At 42.5% G+C, this 19803-nt stretch overlaps 1 protein-coding gene across 5 annotated transcripts in view; it reads left to right on the plus strand.

Annotated features, from left to right (window-relative positions):
- LOC118092933 (ankyrin repeat and fibronectin type-III domain-containing protein 1) overlaps window positions 1–19803 on the plus strand; it is a 366474-nt gene that overhangs the window by 338366 nt on the left and 8305 nt on the right. For all 5 annotated transcript variants that reach the window (XM_035131606.3, XM_035131610.3, XM_088657341.1 and 2 more), the window contains 10 exons: window positions 4540–4630; window positions 8544–8651; window positions 11448–11547; window positions 11798–11930; window positions 12321–12440; window positions 14047–14262; window positions 15673–15839; window positions 17079–17229; window positions 18044–18212; window positions 19139–19305. In XM_035131606.3, coding sequence (XP_034987497.1) covers window positions 4540–4630; window positions 8544–8651; window positions 11448–11547; window positions 11798–11930; window positions 12321–12440; window positions 14047–14262; window positions 15673–15839; window positions 17079–17229; window positions 18044–18212; window positions 19139–19305 — 1422 coding nt within the window. The remainder of the gene's footprint in view (window positions 1–4539; window positions 4631–8543; window positions 8652–11447; window positions 11548–11797; window positions 11931–12320; window positions 12441–14046; window positions 14263–15672; window positions 15840–17078; window positions 17230–18043; window positions 18213–19138; window positions 19306–19803) is intronic.

The raw sequence follows: 19803 nt of genomic DNA on the forward strand, positions 1-19803 counted from the left end.
CTGTAGGCTTGCTCTGCTCCCTTATCCTCCTAAGAAAACTTACATTACACAGAATATACCCAATGGAAATGTTTGCTTGTGAAGCTAGTTATGTGATACCACTAGGCTGACAATCAGCTGACATGGTTCAGTTGGCTGTGGCCCAAAATAAAAGTTGGATTGATTTTGATCATACATTCAATAGGAAAGACATACTCCACATGTGAAACTGAACTGATAGGAACAATCAAGTTGGGGGTTGGGACTCAAGATAATTTGGTACAGACTGAAGGCTGTCTACACTGCTTTACTGGGCTCAACCAGCAGTCATTCCTATTTTAGGGCAATATTGTGCATCCAGGAACTGAATACAGAACAAATATTCTTTGGCAAGGTTATGGGGCAACACTGGATGCAGAGGGGAATTCAGATTTATTTCCTGAGTATCTGCTGGACATCCAGAAAGTTTATGTGGACTTGGATTAGAACTGAATCATAATCTTTGGGTATTTCTAATGCAAGACAACGTCATTAAACTCTGCTTCTATCTTCACATCACAAATGAGTCCCACTTAAGTAATATGAAATGGGAGGGTTAGTAGGGTTTCCATTTGTGGTAGGAAGGATGTGGAATATGCTGAGTCCTCTTGGCCTGCCACACAGCACAAATATCGTGGCAGGGTTTAGAGACTTGCAATAATCTGGCAATAATCTTTGAAAATTCCTGGAGAACAGGCGAAGTTCCAGCAAACTGGAGGAGGGCAAATGTTGTCCCTATTTTCAAAAAGGGGAAAAGAGAGGACCCAAACAATTACCGCCCAGTCAGCCTGACATCAATACCAGGAAAGATTCTAGAGCAGATCATTAAGCAAACGGTCTGTGAGCACCTAGAAAGAAACGCTGTGGGGACTTCCGGTTGGTCGCGTCGCCATCGCGGTCAGAGATTCGCTCGTCGGAGCGGGTTTCGGCGCTTTAAAGGAGGGGAAAACTGCTACAGCGAAGCAGACCCCGTTTAGAAATCCCAAATTGGGCATTTGGGGATCAGATTGTCTGGTGGGCGTCCAAAGCGAGCTCCCCCCCCCCGGCAGGGTCTGTTTTGAGCCGCCGAGAGCGGGGGGATCGGAGCTGCGACGCAACAGACACTACATCGCTATCTTTGAAGCGCGAAGCTGCAGGACCGCGAGGCAGTGGCGATCAATTCTTCCAAAGAAAAGGAAATTACAGATCAAAAACGTGAGTGTTTTGGGGATTTTGGACGTTGATTTAGAATATCTGGACTAAGGGAAGAGATTTAAAAAACGGAAGTCGATCTTTCCCTATTGCTGAACTAGAAAGCAGGAATCTGACCCAAAGCCGGTGACAAAGTAGCAAAGCTTTTGGGGGGAGTTCTTTGTGAATTAAAAATCCCTGCAAATGAAAGAAAGCAAATGGGGGGTACCCCTTTCTCAACCCTGGAATCATCACCCCAGGAGATTCAGCAAAGCTTTTTTCCGAATGGGAAGTTTGACAGCTGCCAAAGAAATTGGTAAAGATTTAAACTTTGTTGCAAGAGAAATTATTAGTGGAGTAATATATGGATTATGAAAAAAAATTCTCAGCCAAGTTGGTCACGTTGTGAATCCTAGAAGATTGAGACTCCATTGTTCTTTGTCCTCCTATCTTTGTTCTGCCCTTGAATGAGAAGGAATGTCAACATCCGGAACAGATGTTTTCCAGAGGACAGTACTGAATCTGCTGGGAGAACTGGCAGAGGGGCAACAACAATTTAGTTTACAGCTAAAAAATGTTTTGGAGCAGGAACGGGAACAGGAACTAAAAGGAAATATTGAGAATGAGAAAGAAAATGAAAAGCCTGTTCCTGAGGACAATGGGCAAGAAAATAAACAAGAGGAAGCAGAAGTAGCTCGACAAGAAGAGAAGAATGAGCAAGAGTCAATTTGGAACTTTGATTTGATTGGTTCTGAAATGGAAAAACAAGAATTGAATGGGATATTGGGGAAAATATGGGAGTTAAGGGAAAGGACGGGACAGAAGGAGGGGATGAAAAAAATAAGGGTGGTAAAATGGGAGAGAATGGGGGTGGGGTGGAAAAAAAGGGTACTGTAATTGTTTAATAGGACAGGAATATTAGGCTTTGAAATCTTGGCTGTATCATGGATTTGCTGTATTGAATGGGGGGGGGGAATTCTAGGGAAGAGGAAGAGGCATAGTTGAAATATTAATTTAGAAGTAATGTGTGAATAGAGTTGTATAATTTGTATGAAAATTTTCTTGGAGGGAAGATTAGGCTAGGGGGGGATTTGATAAATTTGATAAGAGAAAATAGAGGTATGAGGTTTGGAAAATATGTTATATTAGCTATTAGAAAATTGTTTATTTAGACAGATAGTTGGGTAGCTTGCTGTCTCTATCTCTCCTTTTGTTCCGGGGCCTCTTGGTGGCAGAGAGAGGTTCTGGGGGAGGGAGGGGGAGACAGTGAAAAACCAAACTATAAAATGGACCATTTTTGACTGCCCGTCACCCATGGGACCTACTCGTGGCAGGAGGGGTCCTGTGGAGGAGGGGGGTGGAAGAAGATGGATTTTATGTTAATTAGAATAAGAGGTAAAGTTTAAGGATAGTGATTAGCTGCATGAATATATGTTTAAAGAGTATGGGTTGAAATTGGTAGAATGAAACTGCAATGAATAAATATGAGAAGAGATGAAAATCAGGAGGGAGGGATACGAGGAAGTCACCAAAACAAAGTTAAGTAAATGAGGGGTTGATAATATATATATGTTTTGGGGGTTTTTTCCCTGTTCTGTATGTGTGTGTGTGTTGGTGTTTTGTAATGTTGGTTGTGTTGTGTTTATTTTAAAATTAATAAAAATTATTTTTTAAAAAAAGAAAGATGTTTTGGACTACAATTCCCATCATCCCTTACCACTGGTCCTGTTAGCTAGGGATCATGGGAGTTGTAGGCCAAAACATCTGGAGGGCCGCAGTTTGGGGATGCCTGATGTAGCCTATCTTGATTTCAGTAAGGCCTTTGACAAGGTGCCCCATGATATTCTTGTAAAGAAGCTGGTAAAATGCGGGCTAGACAATGCTACCATTCAGTGGATTTATAACTGGCTGGCTGACCGAACCCAAAGGGTGGTCATCAATGGCTCTTTCTCATCCTGGAGAGTAGTGACTAGTGGGGTGCCACAGGGTTCTGTCTTGGGCCCAGTCTTATTCAACATCTTTATCAATGACTTGGATGATGGGCTTGAGGGCATCCTGAGCAAGTTTGCAGATGACACCAAATTGGGAGGGGTGGCTAATACCCCAGAGGACAGGATCACACTTCAAAATGACCTTAGCAGATTAGACAACTGGGCCAAAGCAAACAAGATGAATTTTAACAGGAAGAAATGTAAAGTACTACACTTGGGCAGAAAAAAATGAAAGGCACAAATACAGGATGGGTGACACCTGGCTTGAGAGCAGTACATGTGAAAAGGATCTAGGAGTCTTGGTAGACCACAAACTTGACATGTCAGCAGTGTGATGCAGCAGCTAAAAAAGCCAATGCAATTCTGGGCTGCATCAATAGGAGTATAGCATCTAGATCAAGGGAAGTAATAGTACCACTGTATTCTGCTCTGGTCAGACCTCACCTGGAGTACTGTGTCCAGTTCTGGGCACCACAGTTCAAGAAGGATACTGACAAGCTGGAACGTGTCCAGAGGAGGGCAACCAAAATGGTCAAAGGCCTGGAAATGATGCCTTATGAAGAATGGCTTAGGGAGCTTGGTATGTTTAGCCTGGAGAAGAGAAGGTTAAGGGGTGATATGATAGCCATGTTCAAATATATAAAAGGATGTCATATAGAGGAGGGAGAAAGATTGTTTTCTGCTGCTCCAGAGAAGCGGACACGGAGCAATGGATTCAAACTACAAGAAAGAAGATTCCACCTAAACATTAGGAAGAACTTCCTGACAGTAAGAGCTATTCGGCAGTGGAATTTGCTACCAAGGAGTGTGGTGGAGTCTCCTTCTGTGGAGGTCTTTAAGCAGAGGCTTGACAGGCATATGTCAAGAATGCTTTGATGGTGTTTCCTGCTTGGCAGGGGGTTGGACTGTATGGCCCTTGTGGTCTCTTCCAACTCTATGATTCTATGATTCTATGACTTTTGTGGAGCTGCAGTGTACCCTAAAGCCCTAATCTGATTTCATTTTTCATCAAATATGATACAGACTACAGCTTGTCTGAATTCAATCAGACATTAAATCTGCAAAAGCTGAACTTCCAAAATCTGTCAGACCATCTGAGTTATTCTGGAGTTTATCAGCAACTTTTGTCTAAACCCATGGCACAGGAGAAGACTGAAAGACGGTGATGACCTGCACTGCTTCTGCAAGTTCATAGGCCATAGGCAGTATCGCTCCACATCCTCCCTCTCTTCCAATAATGATATATTATGGAAAATACCTGGTGACTATATTAGTGGAAGGGAAACTGAAACAACCCTTCACCCTTCTGAGTAACAAGGTTTTCTCTAGTCCATGTGACTCCTTATTCCTTTCCCTACAGGGTACAGCTTACTACGTCCAAGTATCTGCCTACAACATGAAGGGATGGGGACCTCCGCAAACTTCAATACCACCCTTTGCTATTCCATCAAGTAAGTGGAAACTTCAGGAAGCATCAAACATACACCTCATTGTTCATACCGTAAGGCTAGTTTACTGGTCCTGCTCATGTTTTAGAGCTTACTGAGCACTCAGTGGTATATAACAAAGGGTACTGTGGCATTCTGAAGACTAAAATACGGTAATTATTATGGCACCAACTTTCATGGACCATTCAAAGATAATTTTATGAGAATTGCAATTTTTTAAAAGAAAAAGCAGGGATTGACTTACAAACACGCTGTCCCCATTTGAAATGTGCAAATCAGATAGGTCTAGTAGTAATAACAGTGGCAATGGATGAGAAGGCATACCCTGAATGTACTAGTTACAGGTAGGTAGCCGTGTTGGTCTGAGTCGAAGCAAAATAAAAAAATTCCTTCAGTAGCACCTTAAAGACCAACTAAGTTTTTATTTTGGTATGAGCTTTCGTGTGCACACGAAAGCTCATACCAAAATAAAAACTTAGTTGGTCCTGAATGTACTGTAAGTTACACAGCACACAAACACCAGAACATTGTGTCTCCAAATTCTGGTTATCCGAAACACCAAAGTCCTACAAATTAACATGCCCTTCAGGGATTCCCATGGCAGCATAATTTGCAATAGCAATGCTTCTTTTTATCCAAACTTCTAATTATTAAATGGTTCTCTATCCTTCTTTCTTGAACAAAAAAAGGCCCATATATTTGAAATATTATTTTGGTATCCTTAATCTCCTTTCTACTCTCTTACATATTTATTTTGTTTAGGTTGTTAGATTTTTTTGCTTTTCCCATCCCAAGAGCTCAAACATGTATAACAGCATGAAACTTAATATAATCTATCACTAGAAGCCAACTGAAATAAATTTTACACCATATAAGCTTGGGCTTTGGTGAGTCTTGAAGGGACCAGAATCCCTATGTACAGCTAACCTGAAGGGTTCAGTGGTTTATTTGGGGAGGGGGAGGTGAGAAGCTAATAGTTCACCTGTAACCTGGGTTTTTAAAGGGTGGAAGCAAGTTTGATACATTCTGGTGGGCTGAGGGACCAGTTTCCTTAAGTTTTTCTTCCTTTTAGATAAGAGAGGTTTGCTGCCCCCCTGAAGCAGCATCAGAGTTCTAATTCTAATACAGGTCTCAGTAGTGCAGTGGATCAGTATGTCTGGCTATTAACCAAAAGGTTGGTGGTTTGAGCCCACCCAGGGGCTTCTGTGGACAGCATTCCTGCATTGCAGGGATTTGGTCTAGGGATTTGGACCAGCAACCACTTTGGTCGTATATGATGCCTAAATGGGAACAATGCTATGTCATGACATAACTTCATTCCCAGGAGCATTGTTGGTTAAAAGGAAAGACAGCTGCCCTTACTGCAGAAAGGGCAGTTGATTGGAGCTCCTCTGCCACTTTGAATGGTGTAAAGTCTTTTTGCTTTATTTTCTGCCATCTCATCTTGCATAGGTATACATATGCCTGTGTCCCCTAAAATGTATCAATTTTCCTTCTCCCCTGAGAAAGTGGCAGAAAATGCCCCCATTCACAGGCTCAATGAAGGTGATGTATGATTTTCATCCCAGTGTAACATTATATGAAATGCACATAATACAGCAAAGCCGAATTCAAGTAAAAGAAAAATCCCAAACTTAATAGTTTTATTTCCCCCTGTTTACAATGCAGTTAGATCATAGAATTCCTGTCACTGAGGCCAAGAAGGATTTCCATCCCTTTAATAACAGCCAAGACAAGGTTTCTGTAAATAATGCTGCTGTTGTGTACAACTTAAGAGATGTAAATTGTGTCTTTCATGGTCAATCATTCTCTAACACTATCAGCTGTATGTCATTCTCTCCTCTGCTAATTACACATCTTGTTCCATCAACCACAAAGGCAATACCTTTAAGGACAGTCCATGTGGTCCAGGGATGCAAATCCATCATGACCAAATTGGAAGTTAACAGAGCTTAGATCGATGGATTAGGCCCTTTAGCTTTGGGTTGTATAATATAGTATGTAACTGTAACATTCCAGCCTGAGTTAGAAAGTAATTTATTCCTTGCTTTCAAATTTTAAAGAAAATATTTCTCCCCTAAATAAAAATAACCAACTTTTGTCACGTAAAAGTGTGCAGCACCTCCCTGGGTGTTTTTAAAGCACCTAAAAATAGCACCAGGTCCCAGCCAAAGTTAACAGAGCTGATCTTTCCATGGAAAACAGCAGCACAGGGGAGTGTATAAACCAATTAATGTACGGTAAAGTTAATGTAAAAGGGCTGCTTCCCCCACACTAGCCTGTGCTGCTCAGTAGCTCTGCCACCTCATAACTAAGAAGCACAAGGAAGAGGTTCTATTTATTTATTTGTCTAGGTGAGTTTAACTCTCACCATTAGTATGACGATACTCTGCCCAGTTGAAGGCCAGCAGCTGACATGAGGCTGCGGAAATACTGAAATACTGAAAAGAGCTACAACAGACCCAACCTTGTTACTATGATTTGTCGTCTCCTCCTACTGGCGGCAGCTGTTAAATTCCATCACCCTTATGAGCAGTTCCCACCAGTGGTTACTGCTTTTGGGTTATTGCTTCTGTATTGCCTAACATGATTTGCACCTCTTAAGACTGAACTCTCATGTAAAGCTAGGGGGAATCCTAGGCAGAACTATCTGCATTTCTGTGCTAAATAAGAGAAATTGTTATTAAATGAAATAATCAGCATCTTTAAAAAATCTCAGCATTCATTAAAACAAGAAATGCAGTTACTAGACTTTGGATTTTAGTGATATAATTTAAAACATGTTGGCTTGGTGAAATCCCAGAAGCTGAATATAATTTCCAGTTATCAGGGTGGGGCTGCAATGCTTCTCATAGCTCCATGGCTAGCAGCATGATAATTAATAGAACATAAATAAATATGCTGATTTTTCTTTAATTAGTGTAATTTATTCAAGATACATAATATGATTTTCCTTGCTCCAGAACTTGGGGTACCACAGTGCAGAATTTTGATTTCTAAAACAAGGACTATGTGTAACCCTAGCCATACTGTAGATATAGTCTTAAATAGTTATCTTCCATCTTTGCAAAGTCAGGACTTTTTAAACATCACCCTACAGTATGAAACTGGCTGTTAATGCTTTACTGTACATACCCATATTTTTCCTCTTTTCTTCCCCTTCCCCCCTTCTCCTACTGTCACCTTTTCTCTTTTTTAATCTTAAACCAATTAAGACCTACTTAGCATGTAAAACTAAGCCAAACCATGTCTTAGCATGAACAAGCAAGCTTCCCCAATCCTTTCCTTGTTGCCCAGGGCTAAACCATGGTGTGGCTTAATATTATGTCTAAATCCAGGCTTAAGGTGTCTCACTGAAGACAAACTACAAGCTGTAACCAAGGTTTGTTCATGGTTTATCACTCATGATCTGTCTGGCAGAGACAAACCATGAGCCCAGGTTCAGACATAATTACATGGCTTAGCCCCAGATAGCATTGCAGTTGCATGACAGAGGGATGCAGCCACACTCTTTGTGTCAGGAACCCTCATGCTTGCTCATTCGTGATTTGGTATTACAGTATGTGCAAACCAGGTCTAAAGATCGAAAACGATCATACAAAAGTTGGTGGTGGTGGTGGTATTGCCGGTTTGATCCATTTAGGTAAGGATTGGACCCAGTTGTGGGTCTGACCTGTAAATTGAAAACCACTAAGACTAAGGCTTTCAAATGGTGATGATCTTCACCCATTCATCAAGTCTAGCTTTTAGTGTCAATAGATCAATTGTGTTTTGAGCAATGTTTTGTCCAGAAAGCTGTTCTGTAGTGTACTATGGGTATGAAACAACTGTGAGAGGGGCAATATTGTAATGGATTGGAACCCCTAACAGCTTGTGCTGCTCTTTCTCTATTTATTCTATTTCCTTCCCACTTCAGACTGGAGAGAATATGATGGGCGGGCACCAAGGCGAAGAGGTCAAGCTGAAGCTTTGGACCATCTTCTAAGCCAGGTGAAGATGGTGCACCAACAATGTGTGTGTCACGGTGAGTCCCACTTTTGTGTCCATAGGCAGTTTAGATACCAGTTCTCTTGAATAGCCTATTCATTGTGGGAATGTTCAGGGTAGCAGGAAAAGATATGTTGTTTATTAATATCCTTCCTAACTTGTGCTAGCAAGTTCCTTTACTTAGCAGAGTGCATTCCCCTTTACACAGCAGAAAACTAGTTGCAAAGTCATGTGAGTTTCTTAAGACAATACACAATTCAATCTGGCTTGTCCAGATTGAAATGTGTTCTAATATTTTCCTGGTAAGACCCCTTGAATCCCTCCTAAAAGAATAAAGACACATTCTTAGTTATAAGTAACAAAAAGAAAGTTTACTCACGATCAGGCTGAGCACAGTGTGATCCCTGAAGGCAGGCTTTAGGCTTAAAGTTACAAACGTATAAATACAAGCTTACCCCATAAGGGAGATGACCTGAGGGACTGCTTGGCTGGCAGCCAGCAGTTCATACCAGGAAGTTCGCAGGACGAAAGGAAGATGGAAAAGGAGAGAAAGTGGCAGCATGCCTTGGCCTTTTACCAGGTCGCGTGGCACTATAGTCACATGCAATGAAGGATGATCCAGGCCAGGAGGAACAGGAAGTTTCGACTGGCTGGACCAAACATTCCCTTGCATGTCCACTCTAGCAAAACAAGGAATGTTGTATTTGACTGCTCTCAGTGGATTTCATCCCACATTCATGGTTTGCTAAGGAAGAATTGGAATTGATGGGAAGGAGAAATGGTGACTAGATGAGGCCACTGCTAGCATATTAAATGAAAACTCCTGTAGAAACCTATGGAAATCCTCTGCACATTATAGTGATGACAGTCTTGTCTGACCAGTACCATTCCCCCAACAAAGTGGTAAAAGCCTTTACAGTGGTACCTCCAGTTGCAAACGGGATCCGTTCCAGAGGTCCGGCCAGATCCCAAGGTTTCCGCAACCCAAGGATCACTGTTCTGCGCATGGGGGTGGTAGACCACTTCTGTGCATGTGCATGCAGCAAAACCCGGCCCGATACTTCTGGGTTTGCCGCTTTATGTAAGTTTATGTAACCAGAAGGTTACGTAAGCCAAGGTGCTACTGTACTTGTATCAGGCTCCCAGTGGTTTTAAGTGGTTTTACCTGAAGGAGCGTCTCCACCCCCATCGTTCTGCCCGGACACTGAGGTCCAGCACCGAGGGCCTTCTGGCGGTTCCCTCGCTACCAGAAGCCAAGTTACAGGGAACCAGGCAGAGGGCCTTCTCGGTAGTGGCACCCACCCTGTGGAATGCCCTCCCACCAGAGGTCAAAGAGAACAACAAGTACCAGACATTTAGAAGGCATCTCAAGGCAGCCCTGTTTAAGGAAGCTTTTAATGTTTGATGGATTTCTGTATTTTAATATTTTGTTGGAAGCTGCCCAGAGTGGCTGGGGGAACCCAGCCAGATGGGTGGGTTATAAATAATAAATTATTATTATTATTATTATTATTATTATTATTATTATTATTATTCATTAAAATCTTTGTAGTAATCAGATGCTGTATTTTGGACAACTATGCATGCTCTATGCGAAAGCTCATGAAAGAAATAAGCTGCTGAAACCCTCCGAAAAAAAATAGTCAAGCCAACTTCCTATGCACCAAGAAGAGAGTATATATAAATAACCACAGGGTCGATTGAGGCTAACAGCTGATGTCCCAGTATCATTCTTGGTTTCAAAAATGAGTTTCTAAATTATATGAGAATCTCCAGCTTGTTTGAAGCTCTGCTTTCACAAGCAGATGACAAGGCCTTTCTCTTGCATCCTCCTTGTTGTTCCTATCTGGATCTGCTGACTAATATAACTGTGATATGCAATAAACAAATCTTGACAAGAGCCATAATACTTAACTGAGGAAACCAGCCCTTAATTATGGATGAAAAATTATGAAGCATCTCAATGAAATCTTCTGCTGTCTGCTTCTCAATGAAATCTTCTGCTGTATGCTAGTGTGGTCTGTTAGTGGTGTTTGGGAACTGAGTTCAAATTCTACAGGCAATTGCTATAGGGACAATATGTGATCTAAGGGTACAAATCCAATTATGACTTTTTACTTCTCTTTGAATCTCAAACAAACATAGATTGCTGGATCTTTTGATTATCTTCTGCTTTTTAAATTAAAATATTTATGACACCCCTCACAGGGTTATTAAGATGAGTGAAACAAGAATTATAAAGCACAATTAAAGTAATATATGTAACTTTAATTGTGCTTTACAATTCTTATCTTCTGTACATATTTAATAGTTTAAAAACTGGTTGCCACTTGTCTGCTAGCCTTCCCTAGAGATGGAATGTTCACAACCTTTGAGGAGCAAGGCTTAGTTACAGAAGGAACAGTGGAAAGAAAGCAGGGATCCAGTTGGTAGCATGGCTGAAAAATAGAACAAAATAGCCAGCATGCTACAAAATCAGCAGGTTCCTGTAGAATGAATGTGGGTGATAGTAAAGTGTTGAGAGAAAAGAGGGACTGGAACATAGAAGGCTGAAGAAAAGAGAGGTCAAGGGGAAAAGGTGCTGGGAAACCCTCACACAAAAGCTAGGGGGAGGAGGAGCTATGTGAATTTGGCAGAGTAATAGTTTGCACCAAGGGGGAAATGGGGAATGAATGTCATATCTTCTTGATTTTACCTAACTAACCAGCCTAGTATTTTATTTTGAATCTTTAGTAGATATATACACAAGGCTGGGTAATAAGAAAAAGGATGAGTTGACAGTACAATAAATAATGGTTTGTGTAATGCCTTCTCCATGTGCTTTGCTTCTCAGAACCCTGTAAGAATCAGCCACAGAGCAGAAAACACTCTGTCTCCAAGAGTCTGAAGTATCTCTTCCACCCTGGCAGCAAATTCTTAAAAACACTGAAAAGGTAAGGTGGGGGGAGAATATGCCATCCGTCCACCTTGCTATACTTGTTGAGTTTCCCAGAAACTGGGTGTGTGGGTCACTTCACTGTTTCCCAGGCACTTCAGGGGGACAAGGGAAATAGGGAGGGAAGCTGCTGTATCTTTCTTCCATTCCTCACTCCTCACCATGATGGAAAGAATACTTCCCAGTAAAAATGATGATGATGATGATGATGAATCCCTCCCAAGCTAACTTTTTTTCTATTTTCCCAGGGGCCTGTATCTGGCATCAATATTCTACAAGGATGACAACATATTGGTCACGCATGAGGATCAGATCCCTGTGGTCGAGATAGATGACACCTATTCTTGCCTGCTCATGCAGGACTTTCTCTGGTTCACAAAGGTGACTACTTAGTAGGGTAACTTTTGAATGTGTGTCATTTTATTTAAGGTTAAATAAATATGTTTAAAAGAACATTATAAATTTACATCTAAATACATATTTTGTAGTCCATTGAAACATCTTCCTTTGACTCTTCCTATTTCTAGTATTGTTACTTTACTAATATTGTTAAGAAAATTTTAAATATAAGGAGAGGGAACCTAGCATAGGACAATATGAAAAGGTGCACAGTTGCCGCGAGAGAGGGACTCTAGTTAGGATGCAAACATGTTTCCTCTATTCATTTTTTTAAAAAATGCTGAGCTTGGGGAACTCCATACCTGCTGTACTGTATATAAAACTGGGCAGACCTGAGAATCTTAGAATGACCTGTTGCTATACTTGATGTAGGTATCGTGCATGTGGGATGAAATCCTGTGGCTGCGTCAGTGTGTCACTGTCTCCCAATCATCGTGTTCCTGCATTCTGCAAACACGTCTCAAGATGCTTCTGGCCATTTCACAGATGCAGGTAAGAAAAGAGGCCTCTTCAAGGCACAGGAGTGCCAAAGATGGGTATTTTGCCAGTTAGGCACATATCACTCATACATCTGGCCAGGGGCCAATTTCTGTGTTCCTTTCCAACATAAACTCACCTCTTGGGAAAAATCCTAATAATAAATGGTTAGCTGTTCAATCATTTGTTTCATACCCAACATGCACATTGTGAAGCCATTATGTTGTCTCTGTACCACATTATTGGGAGCAAAACAGACATATCTATTTTTATGCTACATTTTGCATGTTTTAACTAGCATTTTAATAGATCAAGTTTTAATTGATTAACTAGTGCAATTCATCAGTTAAAAGTTTAGTTGCAAATATATAACGCACAGCAGGTACTTGGGAGTAGTCCTCCAAAACAGATTCCTTCAATGCCAGTAAAGTATCCATTATTGAGGAAAGTTATATAGATTGCAGAAAATATTAATAGTTACAGGTATGTAGCAGTGTTGGTCTGACGTAGTCAAAAAAAAAAAATCCTTCCAGTAGCACCTTAGAGACCAATTAATGTTGTCATTCGTATGAGCTTTCATGTGCATGCACACTTCTGATTATAGAGTGGGGGGGGGCAGTGGTGGCAGTGGTGCAGACTATCTACTCCCTACCAGTTTCCCGATGAAAGGTTATTCAGCCTGGTGGTATTCTAAATGATAGTGATGTATTGAAATAGCTGTACTTGTTAGCTGCCATGTATAGCCAGTTCCATATGTGGTTAAGCTTTTTCGCAAACAACTCTTTAACTATGGACGATGAATATTTGCATTGACAGACAGAAAGCAAAGATTTCAAGAAGCCAATGGCCATCTTAGTCACTCTTCATAATGAGTAAAAACCATTGTGTACATTCAGATTCACTAAAAACAGCTTTGCCAAAGTGTTGTAATATATAAATGTATGTAAGTAAGTTTAATTGGTTAATTGTTAAAATATATTTTTATCTGTTGACAGCCCTGCTTATTATCCATGTATTGTCAGGTGACTTTGGTTTTAGGGAGCAAAGGAGCACTTCTGTCTGAATACTTAAAAGCTCAATAACTTTTCCTGTTATAGTGGTACCTTGGTTCTCGAACTTAATCCATTCCAGGAGTCTGTTGAACTCCCGAAACGTTTCAAAAACTAAGGCGCAGCTTTCGATTGGCTGCAGGAGCGTCCTGCACTCAAGCGGAAGCCACGGAACCTGCGTCGGACGTTCGACTTCCGAAAAACATTCGCAAACTGGAACACTCACTTCTAGGTTTGTGGCATTGGAAGCTGATTTGTTCAGGAGCCAAGCTGTTTGGGAACCAAGGTACCATTGTATACCCTTGAAGAGTATAGAGCAGGGGTCCCCAGACTTACCGGCGTTTGGGTCGGTTCCCACCGCGCCGATCGCGCGGCGGGCTGGAGGACGGGGGAGCGCGCGCCTGTGCGGGCCAGCGGGCGGCGGGGGTCGTCGCGGGCCGGATTGGCAGGCCAATTGGGCCGCATCCGGCCCCCGGGCCGTAGTTTGGGAACCCCTGGTATAGAGGATATGCCATCTAGAGCCAGACTCCACTCTCCATAAATGACTTTTCCCTCTCTTTATTATTATGAAGGGTCTGCTGGGAATTCAAGATCTGGGACATGTCTTTTTTGAGCCCATCAAAGACAAGCAGGGCAACATTTTAGTTGTGACCCTAAAGGAGGTGAAGACAAACCAGACCTTTGAAAGCGTCCACTGGGTCCCCCTCTCAAAGCTGCAGACAAGCCGCAAGTCCATCTCATCTCCAGAAGAGCCTACAGCTCTGGATGTGCTGCTGATGACCATGCAGGTGGCTGGTGTGTGTGTGTGTGTGTGTGTATTTAGTGATGGAAAGGCTGTGCTCATATTCTGAGGCACTCAGTGACAGACCACATACTTTGCATACGGAAAATCCCAACGCAGTCCCAAGTCTCTCCAGTTAAAAGGATTGTAGGAAGGCAGGCTGGAAAAGACCACTACCTCAGACCTTGAAAATCCACTGCCAGTCAGAGAAAACAAGGATGGAGAACCCCTGTGGGTCAAATGCAACCCAAGTCCCTCTCTGATCCTCGGGACTCTTCCCAGGCCACACTCAGTGGCCCTGCTTGGCTGCTTTTGCTACAAAGAATGTATCACTGAATTCTGTTAATGTCTCTTGCTTGTTTGGATGTAAGATAGAGAGGGGGGTGTACATGTGGAGAGATTAGACTACTGTATAAAGATAAAATTAACATTCATTGTTCTGGTCCTGCCACCACTATCATGTGCCCCCCAGAATGTTTCCAGAATAGGATGTGGACCCCAGGTTAAAAGAAGTTCCCTATCTTTGGAATAACCAGTACTTGTCTAGATATAGAACCTGGCAGATGTTGGTGTTGTTTATTTACATGTTCCAGGGCATTCAAAATGGATTCTGGGGCTAAATTGTGGCGACACTTTGCTTGCATTAAGCCCTGTTTAGGAGTGCATCAGTTCAGCTTCTTTTTTGCTTAGTTTTTATTCTAGGTATGTGACACTTTGCAGAGGCAAAGGAAAAGTTGGTTTCCCAGGTGTAAGTTTTCCCACTAGGGATTCAGATAACTATTTTTGATACATTTACCCTTCTTGCATCTAGTTGCAGTTGTTTTCCCAGCTTGTTAGCAGGTCTTAGCAAAGAATCGCTTCCGTGAGTGCCCAGCCTTTCCTCCTCCTCTTGACCCCTCGTCTAGTTGTTCCTCTCTCTTTTCATTTCCTCTCAGTCAGCCAAGTGTCTCCAGCAACAAAAGGCACTCAAGCACCTGTACAAGGGTCTATTGAAAGTGCTTATTCAAAGCCATTGCCAGGATTAGCAAAGGCCAAACTACTAAAGGGCCAGTTCAACGCAGTCTCTGTTCCTGGAGATTGCAGCACTAGTCTGGATATCTGACAACAGTCTCCTTTGTAAAATTTCTGGTGCCTCCTGCCCCGTGCCAGTCTGTCTCCTGAGGCTTTTGGTCTTGGTTGGATCCTGGAAGCTGCAGACAAAATAGCTAGACTGAACTTTGAATTCAAGCCACACAAACTGTTAAGTTTGATCAGCTACTTCTTTTTTTAAAAAATTCCACCACTGTTTTAACCCTTACTGGCTAGAACAGCAGCATCTTAGGATCTTAGCCTTGTTGTGGGGTCCCTCTTTCTCAGTTGAATTTTGTCAGGTTTCTGCAGCAAGATGTGCCATTTTATGGTTGTTTTCTCCCTTTAGGACAAGCTGATTTACCACCAGCGAAGCAGCCAGGCTCTCCCCCCAGGTCTCTATTTGGGTTACCTGAAGCTCTGTAGTGCTGTTGACCAGATCCGAGTGTTGGTGCCTGAACGTTTACCCAACATATTATGTCATGTGAAGATACGAAGCAACCCAAACATCTCCAGGTAGGGCTTTCAATCCAGGCCTGCAGCATAATTGAGGGACAGGGTTATTTCTTAATCCCATTGTGGTCTACATCACTTGCTCTCTGTCAGAGGGTTAGAGTTGGGGAGATCCCTTGTTGGTTTGACTACAGCTAAGTGGGTACGGTCAAGAGAAATGGAAGAGAGACTATATGGACAGGGCAGGCAGATTTGCCAGCAGGTTGAGATGGTGATGTTAAAAGGAGATATTTCCAGATATCTGATGAATTGCTCATTAAATAATGTTATATGTACTAAGGAAAAGTCACATACAGTACTGAACTGAGATCTTTTGGCTGCATATTAATCATGTGATAGCAGCTCCTTGTGGTATAACCAATCTGTGACTTTTGAAGCAACTGCAGGTTCCTATTCTGATCTCAGACTATGGTAGTGAGATATTTTTAACTCTCTCTGCTCTGCTGGCTCATGGGTCCAATATAACAACTGTAGGGTTGTATGCCCTATACCAGGTGTCGGCAACGTTTTCTGCCCGTGAGCCAGAGGATTCCCACGGGCTATCATTCGTGGGCCGCACATGGGCCGCACAGGCGCAGAAGCGATTTCTGGTGCCGTGCTGCCCATGCCCCAAACACCGGAAATGGCTTCTGCGCATATCTGTGGCTGCGCGGAAGCGATTTCTGGCGCTGTGGACATTTTGGAAATGGGCAGCGCAGCACCAGAAATGGCTTCTGTGTGTGTCCGCGGCTGCACAGAAGCGATTTCCGGTGCTGGCTGCCCATTTCCAAAATGTCCGCAGTGCCAGAAATCACTTCTGTGGCTGTGTAGATGCGATTTCCAGCACCGCTCGGCGAGTCCCCACGCCACACTGCGCCAGTTTACCGCAGCATGGGGGGGACTTGCTGAGCAGGCGGCTCGGTTCACGGGTGGCCTGTGGGCCCAGATACCTATACCACCTAACTTAGTGGTCCAAAAATGATTTTTTTTTCCTGCTCCTAGCTCTTTGCCCTAGTTCCTTCCAAGTGAAAAAGCCAGCTTCATGTCAAAAGTCCATATTCATTCCAATACTAAATGCCCTGATGATATGTAGAGACTTTGAGGGCTTCTTTAGACATCACACATTTCCTACATGAAAGCACTTCCAGAAGAAGTGTAAAAATACACGTCCTAGCAAGCAACAACATAATCATGAACGTTTTTTCCTAGGCATTTACTGCATGCAAGTTATCTGTGCATTTATCCCTATGTCTTCTTTTCAAGGGAGGAATGGGAGTGGCTGCAACAGCAAGCCAGTGTGGAGGAGCCTATTCCCACAGAGCAAGATCTCGAGACCACCCAGAATCTCTTCCTTCAGGAGCTTCAAGTGGCAATCAAAGAGCTGATGCAAATGGTCAACATCCCACTGCATGAGGTAACTTTTAGGTGGGGCTGTATTGTGCGTGTGAGGAGAAAGAGGTATTGCCAATTTTGTAGCTCATACAGTGAAACATTACTGCACATGCACCAGTTTACATTTTTTACATTTCTACTTCATATCATGAATATTAAGCCAATATACAGATAGACATTCTTATTTATAAGCAAGAACAATGTAGCCAAAGGTGAGCCCTACACTGAAATGATTCCCATTCTGATGCAGATTCTGTGCACTGCAGTGTAAGCAGCCCCAACTCAGGCAGTAGTGCAAACTGTAAGATAGGATTGCACCTGAGAGAATGTCTAAATAGGTCAACTTTATAAATATTGGCTAAAACTATTGTACCTAGTTTTCTTGGCATGATTAAACAGGAGAAGCCTGCAAGATGAACCCCTGGGAGTGATTTAAACAAAAAGTTCAAATATCTAGGGGGGTGGGTATTCTACCCTATAAGATTAGGAGAGTCTGACAGCAGCAGAAATGACAGTCTAAACATTAAATCCTGCTATCCACCTCCCAAAAGTTCATTTGCTTCTTATGTAAGGCCTGTTGGCCTTCTATGTTACTTTGCCAAAACTTAGTAAGAGTGTATCTATGAACAATGGCAAAAATCTAAACGGATGTCTTCCAGAAATATCCCAATATTGTAAGAAAAAGCCATTTCAGTTCAAAGCTGCAAAAAGATGGTTTCAAAGAATCATGCAGATATATTATAATGATGATAACATCACCCATACATGTTCAACTGGTTGCTAAGTTGTGGCTGTACATCAATAAAACATTGCTTTCTCATGTTTGAATTCTACAGGCCAAAGATTTTCGCCTATACAGTCAGGAAGTTCTGGACTTTGGAGGACAGGTCTCATTTCTCCTTCTTGTGCCTCCCTCTGAGGATGTGTGTACTGCCCCTGGCCAGAACAATCCTTACACACCTCGGTCTGGCTTTCTCACACTTCCACTTCAGATCTTTGAGCTAGGTGAGAATGGCTGCATGGAGACCCTTTGGGATGTTTCGATTTGGTTGTCCTCTGCTTCTTCACAAAGGAACTGTCTCATGTCATCCTTAATCCAATGATCTTCTTAAAAAGTACAGTGGAACTTCAGGTTGCAAACCTGATCCATGCGGGAGGCACGTTCGCAACCCGCAGTGCCATGTTTGCGCACGCGCGTGATGCGATTCAGCACTTCTGCGCATGCAGAAGCGCTGAAACCCAGAAGTAACCCGTTCCGGTACTTCCACGTTCGGCATGTCCGTAACCCGAAAACACGCAACCCGCAGCGATCACAACCCACAGTATGACTGTACTTAAACCATCTTTAAAGTGATTGGGGCCTCTAAAGGTCTTAATCCAGCCCTGGCCTGAGTACCACATATATGCCAACTTTTTTCAGGTTGAAGGCTACATTGACCCATGGCTAACCCTCTGGACCAAATTATGGAAATGGGCATGGCTACAGTGTAAAAGTGGGTGTGGACCCCTTTTAAGGACATAATGTGTGAGCGGGTGTCACAAAACCTTTTCCCCATCAAATTATCACAGTGGGGGAACCATGGGAGCAGTCAGTTTAATATTTCTTTTTAAGGTAGACACATTTTTTAAAGCATCATGGCACCACAATGGGGCACTTATAGGAGCGGTCAAAGAGATTTTAAAAAAAAAGTTCAAGTTTTAATATTTTTTAACTTTTCCTTTTAGTAACAAATTGAGTTTTTTGGGGGAGGGGTAGATGTGAGATACATGTTGGCCACTGCAATAAAATCAAACAAATATTGATAGTCCAAATTCATCTATGAGCTTTTTTTCCTACTTTATATAGCTCCAGTTCTGTTGGCATTGATTAGAGCTGCTTCTGTGATGGTCCCGTGGTAATACTTGACCCACACTCTCCCTTTGTTTTGCAGTTCATTTTTTCACTTATGACCACGAGTTCATTAGTCAGTATTGCCAGGTGTCTGCTCTCTTGGAGCTAGAGTCACTTCTCTCTCAACAGAGCCTCAGGGAGGCCTTCTCAGACTCAGAATTAACTACTGCCAAGCAGAGGCATCAACAAGTTCAGGACTATATACAGGTACGTTACAGAGGAATAGTAGAAAGTATTGAGTGTGAGATGCTCAGCATGATATGCTAGGCGACAAATTGCTGATCTGGAATATAGCTCTCTTGCCTTGCCAATTGCATGCAAAATGTTTCCAGTAAACAGGGGATTAACACTCTCACTGCCCTAGAACAGGCAAGGTCACATGGAACCAAAATGATTGCATCAGTCACTCTTGAGTCTCTGGCTCCATACCTTGCCTGCCTTGCCTTAAGACAGAGCTTTTTACAGATCCTGCTTCTTATTCATTTATGGTTTTTTATTCTTACTTTGCCACCTCCCAGTTCCTTATTAATTTGCTTTTTTCTGCCTATTGTCTAAAATAAAAGGGAAGGGAAGGATGAATATTTATGTCCAGTCAGGCAAAGGTATCACCTCTTCACATTCCTCCCTGCATAGTGATGACATCCAATGTCAGTCTCCTCTTCTGGGGAAGGATGGTTCAGGGGATGTGAAATGATCATGAGTGAC

This window comes from Zootoca vivipara, chromosome 13 (assembly GCF_965207765.1).
Source record: "Zootoca vivipara chromosome 13, rZooViv2.hap1.1, whole genome shotgun sequence".
In the NCBI taxonomy this organism is placed as follows: domain Eukaryota; kingdom Metazoa; phylum Chordata; class Lepidosauria; order Squamata; family Lacertidae; genus Zootoca; species Zootoca vivipara.